The sequence below is a fragment of the Rhinoraja longicauda genome, chromosome 8 (assembly GCF_053455715.1).
Source record: "Rhinoraja longicauda isolate Sanriku21f chromosome 8, sRhiLon1.1, whole genome shotgun sequence".
Classification (NCBI taxonomy): domain Eukaryota; kingdom Metazoa; phylum Chordata; class Chondrichthyes; order Rajiformes; family Arhynchobatidae; genus Rhinoraja; species Rhinoraja longicauda.
Window position 1 is genome coordinate 26,556,259 of NC_135960.1, and position 12,149 is coordinate 26,568,407.

A 12,149-nucleotide genomic window follows, 5' to 3' on the forward strand; every position below is an offset into this window, starting at 1 on the left:
AAGCATTCCATCATATTTCACTACATAATTTCTTAATTAGTGTGATCATTGGAGATTGCAATGAATTTCAACAACTCTATTGTGATCGTATCAAGGAATTATCAGAGCAGTATAAATGAATCCACACAATTCTTTGTATGTTTACATTTGGGAAATGATTCATTCCTATGTCTAACAAGAAACCAGGAGCAAAAAGTATCCCTTTATCTGAACAGAATATCAGATCATGTGCAAAAGGGGTTGCATAAATACTCCTTTTGCAAAAGATCAACTGACGGCTCAGAAAAACAACAAAAACAAATATTTAGTGTTTACACAAAAATTCGTGCATAGAGGCCTGTGGGAGGCAAATCAAACCCGTTGTCCTCCATGAATAATTCTCCACAATACAACATGGACCATTTTTTAGGTGAAAATTTACATACAAATTATCAACATAATTCAGGAAGGCCATTAGGATTGGCAGCATTGGAAATCGCATCTAGCGTTGTGGTTATCAGGCCTTTCCCCATTGAGAATAAGGTATATTGATAGTTTGGAGGGGGATACATCCTCCAGCCACCCTGCAATAAACATTATCTCAGATGGTTTGTGATTACTTGTCTGTTCAATATGTTGCTTTAACCTTAACCAAGGAAGAAGGAAGATTATAAATTTAAAAATAATAATATGGAAAGTGAGATCACAGAAGACTTTTTTCTCCTTTTCCAATTCAGTAAACAGAAGTATGAAATTGATTGGAAGAACAATTACTTCTGTAGATATTATTTTCTACTCTTTCTTGATCACTGCTATTATTTTCACTATCTTGAAAGGTTTCAATGCTTTTATTTTCTGAATTTTATATCCGCTGGTCATTGGAATAAACTTATTGATTAATTGGTCTCCAATCTTTTGATTGAGTAAAACATTTTTTTTAGAACAGACCTGCTTTGTCTGCACTATGCATGGTTGTAATTGTTGATCATGATTGCTTGGGATCATCCCTTCTCATCCAAACCACCATCCCCCCAGGTACTTTCCCCTGCAACCACAGGAGATGCAACACCTGTCCCTTTACCTCCCTCCTCGACTCCATCCAAGGACCCAAACAGTCTTTCCAGATGAGGCAGAGGTTCACCTGCACATCCTCCAACCTCATCTATTGTATCCGCTGTTCCAGATGTCAACTTCTCTACATTGGCGATACCAAACGCAGGCTCGGCGATCGTTTCGTTCATCACCTTCGCTCAGTCCGCCTTAACCAACCTGATCTCCCAGTGGATCCACACTTCAATTCCCCCTCCCACTCCCAGTCTGACCTTTCTGTCATGGGCCTCCTCCATTGTCATAGTGAGGCCCACCGCAAATTGGAGGAACAGCATCTCATATTTCGCTTGGGCAGCTTACACCACAGCGGTATGAACATTGATTTCTCTAACTTCAGATAGTTCCTCTGTCCCTTTCTTTGCCCTTCCCAGTTCTCCCACTCTCTTCCTGTCTCCAAATACATCCTATCTTTGTCCCGCCCCCTCACCTGACATCAGTCTGAAGAAGGGTCTCGACCCGAAATGTCACCCATTCATTCTCTCCTGAGATGTTGCCTGACCCGCTGAGTTACTCCACAATTTTGTGATACCTTCGATTTGTACCAGCATCTGCAGTTATTTTCCTACATGATTACTTGGGATGTGGTTTATCTCACATATAAAGCTACTTTTACAAACATACACCTCAGTTTTCTAAAGAACCAACCCAATGAATCTGCAGAAGGTCCACGGCCCAAAACATCACTTATCCATGTTCTCTAGAAATGCCTCTTGACTCACTGAGTTACTCCAGCACTTTGTGTCTTTTTCTTGAAACCAGCATTTGTAGTTCCTTGTTTCTATCCAATATACTGTAAACAACCCTGGAAAATGTGGATCACTTTCCGTAACTTGGAAGTCACTTCTCCTCCAATGTCAACCTTGATGACGAGATCCAACATCGTCTTAAGTGTGCTGGAACAACTTTTGGACGTATTCGAACAAGAGTCTTTCAAAATTGTGACATCCGAACAGACACCAAAATGTTAGTGTACAAAGCAGTGGTGATTCCAACGTTCCTATATGGATCAGAAACAAACATATCGATGCCACCTGAAAACACTTGATAAGTTCCATCAACGATGTCTTCGAAGCAGCTTAAATATCAGCTGGGAAGACAGAAGAACCAACGTCAGCGTGCTGAATGAAGCAAAAACATCAATCATTGAAGCCTTCGTCATCAAGAACCAACTAAAATGGAGCGGTCATGTTGTTCGGATGGAAGACGAGCGTCTACCAAAGCAAGCCTTCTACTTACTCCCAGCTTAAAGAAATCAAACGTAAAAGAGGGGGACAAAAGAAAAGATTCAAAGACTCCTTAAAAGCCAGCATAAAGAAATATGAAATTGACATCAAAAATTGGGGAACCAATGCCAAGGACAGGAAACTGGTGAACCGTCATCCAAAAAGGAACAGCGACCTTCGAAGCAAACTGATGTGCAGAATTAGAAGAAAAGAGAAGTAAACGGAAAGAGAGGCAGTAACAACCAAAGCCCGATCTGACATCTGGAATTACCTGCCCTGAATGCCAAATAACTTTCAAAGCCAGGATTGGACTCATAAGCCACCTGACAGTTCATAAAAACAACGGAACGTAGACCATCATCCTCGACCTCGAGGGATAATCACGACGACAGTATATTACTGCATATGCCAAATCAACATTCTAACTTCAGGAAAATAGAAGAGTGTTTCACTTTGACAATTTTTTGAATCATTAAAAATCTTTGCACATGAAGTGGAGTGCAAAACTCAACAGATTGTTTCCATCAGCTATTGAAGTTTTTACAGAACATTTTGGACAACATGTCTTCTATTAAATTTAGAATTTACTATTAGAAACTATGCTGAGACACAGGAGTTATTAATTTGTTTGAGGCAGCAGTTTGGTTTCTTATGCTCCCATCTAAATTTATAGTTATAACATGTCTGGCAATATAAGAAACTTCCCATTTGCAAAATATTCCCTTTTATTATTCATCTTTTTGAGGAAAACTGTGGACAAAGGTTATGAAAGAAAGACATATTAAATGATTCATATTCTAATAGTCCTTCCCTATTACATTGGAAAATCATATTTCTGCTATTATAAATGTGTATAGTCATCTTCCCAAAATGATGACTGGACATGAAGTTGAACAAAATCTGCCATTGCAATTTACTTTGTAATATTCGGTAAGAGAAACTGATTTTTGAACGACAGCCATTAAGACAAAAATTGATTATTAGAATTTAATGCAATAGATTTTTTTTTAAAAATCTGATTAACAGAACTAGATATTTTGATTAGCATTTTTCATTTTATTACAAGCAGCATGTTCCCTGGAGAACAGCACTGGACATTTTATTCTCCATGTGCTGTGCCGTTAAACTGGATACATTTTTAAACATGTAATGACACTTGACAAAAAATCAATCAGAAATGAATTGAAAGATATTAAATGTAAAGATATGTTTCTGTTATTTCATCCTGTCTGACCGCTCATAATATTCGCTCTTTCAATTGTTTACAGAATGTGCCTCTGGAAAATATTTATTAAAATCAGAAACTTGTTTTAATGGGAAAGTTTTGAATCTGATAAAGAGAAAACCGTCACAAATTTATTCCAGCAAAAGCCTTCCTTTTATTACTTCCATAACTTTTATCTTTGTAAATTTAACTTTATTTTGATTCATTGTTTTAGCTGAAAATTACAGGCAACACATTCTCTTCCAATGGAATGAACAGACCAATTCAGAATTCAGTGTTCATTTCCTTTGTGCAGAAATATGGCTTTGTCAGCATTTTTCCTAAAAGTAGGGCAATAAGACAGAAAAGAGAACCGTTTCTTCCTATTCCATGCTATGAGAGATTATCCATTTAGTTGCAGTCTTAAATCTATAGAATATTCAGCTGCAAGTTATCTGAAATGCTGTTTAGCTTTGGCGAGGAAACAAATGTTTCACTTCATTAAAAACTATGATAACCAGTTTCTCTTCAATGCTTTGGACATTATTTTTGTCATTAATACAATGTTGTTTCTTGAGTGAATGCAGATGGGGTTACAATTGTTTTTCAACAAAAACATCAAAATGGATGTTTTTACATATTGATTGGACTTTTCTGCGAGACTTCACTTTAGATACAGTAAAAATGGAACATCGCTGTAGGGTTTAGTGATCACTAACAAGTCAAATATCCGATGTTACTGTCCTCTCCAAATTATGGCAATGTCCAAGAGGAGGAAAGAAGCCCTCAAAACAATTTGCAATTGGTGTTTTGTGGAAATAGCAAGAATATCATTTCTGTTAACATATATAATATTTAGCATATTTTGCCAAATGGAAGATATGGTTTTATATTGCAGGCACGCTGATAGCCCTTGACTTCTGTTTTGATCTAAAGTTACCTCATCAATTACTGATAGAAATATGTCGTCAGTTAACAAAATCATAAATCCTATTCCATCTGCCAAGAAAGTATAAAAAATTACATTTCTCTCATTGCGACTTCAGCCACAGAGATTCAGCTACAATAAATTTTCACTCATCACAATACCAAGAAAACCCATGCCAGGATAGATGTATGAATTATTTTATAATTTACATGGACATTTTTAAATTATATTTAATGACAATTCAAGCAAACACAATTTTCTGAAAATAAATGTACAAGAATCAGTTGCGATTTTGTGACTATTAATGAAACAAAAATATGATGTTTGTGTACAACTTAATGTATACTCTGAACACGTTATGCCTTTATTCTCAGAACTCACTCTACAGTTATCGCTTCCCGAGGGCTTTGATGAAAACAACCTTTATCCTGTCCTACTGTTTGTGTAAGTAATCCTGTTATATAGGATTCAAACTTGCTGTTGACAGGATACTGAAATCTCTGATTTTTGACTTCTGGTTGAATGATTTTAAGCTACTTGGGTTAAAATTTTGATTCTAATGATAAACCATCTCCTATTTTGTGGTCGCAGGTGCTCACTACTGTTAAATATTAGACAGCAACTTCCAGTAAACATGTATGCTTTTAGCCAAAAAATTAGAAAGATACTGTCAGTTACAATGCCCTCCATAATGTTTGGAGCAAAGAGGTCCTTCTACAGTTGTACCGGGCCCTGGTGAGACCGCACCTGGAGTACTGTGTGCAGTTTTGGTCTCCAAATTTGAGGAAGGATATTCTTGCTATGGAGGGCGTGCAGCATAGGTTCACTAGGTTAATTCCCGGAATGGCGGGACTGTCGTATGTTGAAAGGCTGGAGCGATTGGGCTTGTATACACTGGAATTTAGAAGGATGAGGGGGGATCTTATTGAAACATATAAGATAATTAGGGGATTGGACACATTAGAGGCAGGAAACATGTTCCCAATGTTGGGGGAGTCCAGAACAAGGGGCCACAGTTTAAGAATAAGGGGTAGGCCATTTAGAACGGAGATGAGGAAGAACCTTTTTCAGTCAGAGAGTGGTGAAGGTGTGGAATTCTCTGCCTCAGAAGGCAGTGGAGGCCAGTTCGTTGGATGCTTTCAAGAGAGAGCTGGATAGAGCTCTTAAGGATAGCGGAGTGAGGGGGTATGGGGAGAAGGCAGGAACGGGGTACTGATTGAGAGTGATCAGCCATGATCGCATTGAATGGCGGTGCTGGCTCGAAGGGCTGAATGGCCTACTCCTGCACCTATTGTCTATTGTCTATTGTCTATTGTCTATTGTCTATTGTTTGGGACAAAGACCCATCATTTATTTATTTGCCTCTGTACTCCACAATTTAAGATTTGTGCTAGAAAAGAATCACATGTAGTTAAAGTGCATATTGTCAGATTTTATTAAAGGCCATTTTTACACATTTTGGTTTCACCATGTAGAAATTACAGCTGTGTTTATACATAATCCGTGCATTTCAGGGCACCATAATGTTTGAGACACATGGCTTCACAGGCATTTGTAATTGCTCCTTAATGCAGATATAAGAGAGCTCTCAGCACCTAGTCTTTCCTCCAGTCTTTCCATTACCTTTGGAAACTTTTATTGCTGTTTATCAACATGAGGACCAAAGTTGTGCCAATGAAAGTCAATGAAGCCATTATGAGACTGAGAAACAAGAATAAAACTGTTAGAGACATCCGACAAACCTTACCAAAATCAACTATTTGGAACATCATTAAGAAGAAAGAGAGCACTGAAGAAAGAGAGCTTACTAATCGCAAAGGGACTGGCAGGCCAAGGAAGACCTCCACAGCTGATGACAGAAGCATTCTCTCATTAATCAAGAAAAATCCCCAAACACCTGTCCGACAGATCAGAAACACTCTTCAGGAGTCAGGTGTGGATTTGTCAATCACCACTGTCCGCAGACGACTTCATGAACAGAAATACAGAGGCTACACTGCAAGATGCAAACCACTGGTTAGCCACAAAAGTAGGATGGCTAGGTTACAGTTTGCCAAGAAGTACTTAAAAGAGCAACAACAGTACTGGAAAAAGGACTTGTGGACAGATGAGATGAAGATTAACTTATATCAGAGTGATAGCAAGAGCAAAGAATGGAGGAGAGAAGGAACTGCCCAAGATCCAAAGCATACCACTTCATCTGTGAAACACAGTGGTGGGGTGTTATGGCCTGGGCATGTATGGCTGCTGAAGGTAATGGCTCACTTATCTTCATTGATGATAGATAAGTTAGGTGGAGTAGTTGATAGTGAGGTAGATTTTCAAAGTCTACAGAGAGACTTGGGCCTTTTGGAAGGGTGGGCTGAAAGATGGCAGATGGAGTTTAATGCTGATAAGTGTGAGGTGCTGCATTTTGGTAGGACAAATCAAAATAGGACGTACAGGGTAAATGGTAGGGAATTGAGGAATGCAGTGGAACAGAGGGATCTGGGAATAACTGTGCATTGTTCCCTGAAGGTGGAATCTCATGTGGATAGGGTGGTGAAGAAGGCGTTTGGTATGCTTGCCTTTATAAATCAGAGCATCGAGTATAGAAGTTGGGATGTAATGTTGAAATTGTACAGGGCATTGGTGAGGCCGAATCTGGAGTATGGTGTGCAGTTCTGGTCGCCAAATTATAGGAAGGATGTCGACAAAATGGAGAGGGTACAGAGGAGATTTACTAGAATGTTGCCTGGGTTTCAGCACTTAGGCTACAGAGAGAGGTTGAACAGGTTGGGTCTTTATTCTTTGGAGCGTAGAAGGTTGAGGGGGGACTTGATAGAGGTTTTTTAAAATTTTGAGAGGGACGGACAGAGTTGACGTGGGTAGGCTTTTCCCTTTGAGAGTGGGGAAGATTCCAACAAGGGGACATAGCTTCAGAATTGAGGGACAAAGGTTTAGGGGTAACATGAGGGGGAACTTCTTTACTCAGAGGGTTGTGGCTGTATGGAATGGGCTTCCGGTGGAAGTGGTGGAGGCTGGCTCGATTTTATTATTTAAGAGTAAATTGGATAGGTATATGGATGGGAGGGGATTGGAGGGTTATGGTCTGAGTGCAGGTAGATGAGACTAGGTCAGGGAGAATGGTCGGCGTGGACTGGTAGGGCCGGACAGGCCTGTTTCCATGCTGTAGTTGTTATATGTTATATGTTAACTGCTGATGGTAGTAGCATAATGAATTCTGAAGTGTACAGACACATCCTATCTGCTCAAGTTCAAACAAATGCCTCAAAACTCATTGGCCAGCGTTTCATTCTACAGCAAGACAATGATCCCAAACATACTGCTAAAGCAACAAAGCTAAAAAATGGTCAATTCTTGAGTGGCCAAGTCAATCACTCGATCTGAACTCAATTGAGTAGGAAAATAACTGCAGATGCTGGTACAAATCGAAGGTATCACAAAATGCTGGAGTAACTCAGCAGGTCAGGCAGCATCTAGGAGAGAGGGAATGGGTGACGTTTCGGGTCGAGACTCTTCTTCAGTTTGTGCTCTTTAACCACATGTGATTTTTTTTCTATTACAAATCTGCAATTGTGGAGTGCAGAGGCAAATAAATATGTTTGGTCTTTTTCCCAATTATGGAGGGCACTGTATTCTGTTCTTCCCAAAGCTTTGCTGCACAACATCACGCCACATGAATCAGTATTTGTACAGGTTTAATAACACTGGAGTATCTTCTACCAGGTATCCAATGAACAAGCTAAAAGTGTTAAGCATGCCCATGTACTTTTTTTAAATGAGCAGTCATAATTTATCAAAGTTCCCTTGTGTAATGGCTGTTTCTATACCTTCTCAAAGTCCAACTTCGATAGCCATTACTGCTCGGGGATGTGGTGGAGATAAAGCTTACGCAAAAGAGTAATTCATAACTTTTCGTTCTTATTAACTGTTTCTTCTTCAAACAATACAGTCGAGACCGTGTGGTCGTTACTGTGTGGTCGTGGTAAAAACTGTTTTCTCTCCATCCTCTGAGACTAAACTGACCCCCACACTAGCCACCTCCGATGTAGACACACCACATTACGTATCAAATCACACCCACAAGCATGTAAAAAAGAGAAAAACTAGAAATATTAAACATGGCCATAATATAACGACAGTAACTAATTTAAGTGTAAATGGCTCCTGCATTGACAACTCCTCATTTTAAGCATAGTTGCAGTTTTCTGTTACGTTTTTATTGACTTATTTATATAGTTTAGCTTGATTTTGGTTCATTTCTTCATTTTACTCTTTGTATGTGATTTTATTTTCTAATTTGCTCTTCCTGTTTTAGACTGTATTTCATGTCTCTATCTTTGTGTCTATTGTTCACTTTACAGTGCATGCCACAATTTTTGGTTCTTCAGTCGTAGTAAATCTACATGTAGCAGCCCAGCCAAAGTTCATAGGCAAGTGTAATGAATGGTGAATGCTGCTCAATCACCATTGATTGCAAATTCTGGGCCAAATATTTAACTTGATCATAATTTTAGAGTAAACTTAAAAACATGATCATTAAATGACAGGTTCAGGCTGCGATCTGTACTTTAGATTTACGTTGGTGAGACCATCGATGGACCTGCTGCAGTTTGCCTACCAGCCTGGCATCGGGGTGGACGATGCTGTCATCTACCTCCTACACAGAGCTCTCTCACACCTGGAGAAGCCTGGTAGCACAGTGAGAATCATGTTCTTTGATTTCTCTAGTGCGTTCAACACCATTCTGCCTGGGGGACAAGCTGGAGCACACGGGAGTGGATCACCACCTCACATCCTGGATTCTGGACTACCTCACCAACTGCCCACAGTATGTGAGGACAAGGAATTGCATTTCTGACATGGTGGTCTGCAGCACAGGGGCTCCGCAGGGAACAGTTTTGGCTCCTTTCCTGTTCACCCTGTACACTGCGGACTTCATGCACAGCTTAGCCAACTGTTATCTGCATATGTTCTCTGACGACTCTGCCATCGTTGGCCTCATCACAGATAACGATGACAGGGAGTACAGAGAATTGACCCAGGACTTTGTGGACTGGTGCCAGCGGAACCGCCTCCAGATATCAACGCGGGGAAAACCAGGGAGATAGTGGTGAACTTCCGCAGGCGCAGCCACGCCCCCTCAACATCCAGGGAATGGACATTGAGAGAGTGGACTCTTATAAGTACCTGGGTGTTTACCTGAACAATAAACTGGACTGGACTGATAATAGTAATGCACTGTATAGGAAAGGCCAGAGCAGACTGTACCTGCTGAGGAGACTCGGGTCCTTTGGAGTGCAGGAAGCAATCCTGAGGACCTTCTTCGACACTGTGGTGGCATCAGCCATTTTCTATGGAGTGGTCTGCTGGAGCAGCAGCATCTCAACTGCTGACAGGAAGAGACTGGATAAACTGATCATGAAGGCCAGCTCTGTCCTGGGATGCCCCCTCGACAGTGCGGGTGGTGGGAGAGAGGAGGATGATGGCAAAGCTATCATCACTGCTGGACGACTCCTCACCCCATGCAGGACACTGTCACTGCACTGAGCAGCTCCTTCAGTGACACTTCTTCACCCCAAGTGTGTGAAGGAGAGATATCAAAGGTCCTTCCTTCCTGCTGCCGTCAGACTGCACAATCAGCACTGCTCCCAGCAGACCAGTAAATAAAGATAATTACTGCTATTTTAATTTTTTAATGAATGCTTATTTATTTTTACTATCCACTTTGCTGCTGTAACCCTGCAAATTTCCCCGTTGTGGGACGAATAAAGTACTTATTATTATTATTATTATTATTTTTACATTGAAAGGTATTAACTCTAGGTGGGACCTGGCTCAATTATTAACACATTGAAACATATTATGACACTGAGCAAATCTTAGCCTGAGTGTTGAAAGCAATTCCATGTGGAAATCTCAGCATTTCCACTACATTTTGGATCTTCTGCACAAAAGTGGAAAACCCCAAATTACTAGTCCACCTCCATCAGAGATTTACAGCTATTCTCTGTGGTTGGATTCTCATGGAGTCCACTGTTGAGTTTCCCATGTCCAACCTGGCACAGTGACAAGACCATTATTTGAATGCCCATCTGGGGCTGCAGGAACAAAAGGAAAAAATAAAGTATAATACCTTAAAACATAAATAGTTAGGAACGTTACTTTAAATTATATTTTGTATTAATTGATTTTAAAATATATATATATTGGTTATTTATAATTACTAAGCAAAATTCATTCATTATTAAGAATTTTCTAGTATACTTGATTGTCAAAGACATTCAATAACATTGTGAAAATTGGAGAGTTTTTTCAGACTGCTGTCAAAGACTTCCAGAGCAGTTTCATGGGTGGAGCTTGTTCTGGTCCACCCAAGTGACCCAGTTACATTGTTTTAGGTAAGGCTGCCATCCACACACATCTCATGGACCATCTGGAGGTGTGAGATTGGCTTTCAAGTTCCTAAGGAGACAAGTTTGTGGAAATGTAGTACAGTACCTGGCCAGATGAGACCCACTCTGGATAATCAATGCCCATGTCAAAATTTCCTTACTAAGTAATTGTGACAGTGGGCATTTATTAGAATATTGAAGCAAAAGTGGGGAATGGCTATACTGATGACTCAGTTCAAATTGTCCTCCATGTATTAAATGTCTTACAATATAAGACATTCCAGGCATAATGGACACATAGCAATAGAAAACATGATGATCTGCAGATTCAAGTAGAATATGAAAAAAGGTGACCATGTATTTTTATAATGCCTTGGTCAATTTCAGAATCTGCCAAAGTGCTTTACAGCCATTATGTACTTTTAAGATGGGATCACTCTTATGAGAAAAGAAAATCATTGTCGAATGACAACCAACAAAATTAAGCAATGTATTTTATTTAAAGCGAATATATTTACCAGGATAAATGTTGGCCAGAAAACAGGAAGAATTCATTTGCTATTGAAATAGTAAAAAGCTGACCTTTTTTGAGAAGTTGATGGGCTTTTGATTATCATTCAGTCTGATAGATGGCCCTTCCAACAGTGTTGTGCTGTAGCATCAGCTTAGATTTTATGGTCTAGTCTATGGAGTGGAACTTAAACACTGAACTATCTGACTCACAGGCAAACTGAGCCACAGCTGACAACCATCCATATTTTCTCATTTCTTTCGACCCAGTAAAATGCACCAATGATGTCAACATTAATTATCACATCACCAGCACCCATCTACCATTTCCAGTGGGTGTTGGGCTGCATCAAGGGTCAAGTGGTAAGCCACAGGCCATTGCAAAGGCTTCAGACTGGCACAATGTTAGATATACTGTATGTGCAGTGGGCAACTTTGCCTGTACAATGATAATGCGAGTCCAAAATAATATTTAAAGGTATGAGTGTCAGAGAGGGTAAAAAAGTAGGAGGTAAGGGGCAGAAACCCATGGGAGAACCATGGAAAGATAAGGAGAGATCATTCGGCTTACATGTACTTGTATTCCCATAGTACTCTTGGACTCCACAGATTAGTGCAAGCCTCACAAAAATATTTTCAAATCACTTTTTCTTCATGGATAGAAATGAAGATAGCTGTTAGCCTTATTTGATTATTTTTTGTTTTGGGGTGCATTTGTGGTTCAAAACAGTTCAAAGATGCAGACAGCTCAAATTAATGACTGTAACATAAATAGTCCCACGATTATAGTCAATTTT

General features: G+C 39.7%; 1 protein-coding gene across 5 annotated transcripts in view; it reads left to right on the top strand.

Moving 5' to 3' along the window:
* The window catches only part of dpp10 (dipeptidyl peptidase like 10), a 1,117,462-nt gene that overhangs the window by 1,078,827 nt on the left and 26,486 nt on the right, over positions 1 to 12,149 (top strand). For all 5 annotated transcript variants that reach the window (XM_078403450.1, XM_078403449.1, XM_078403451.1 and 2 more), the window contains exon 19: positions 4,819 to 4,888. In XM_078403450.1, coding sequence (XP_078259576.1) covers positions 4,819 to 4,888 — 70 coding nt within the window. The remainder of the gene's footprint in view (positions 1 to 4,818; positions 4,889 to 12,149) is intronic.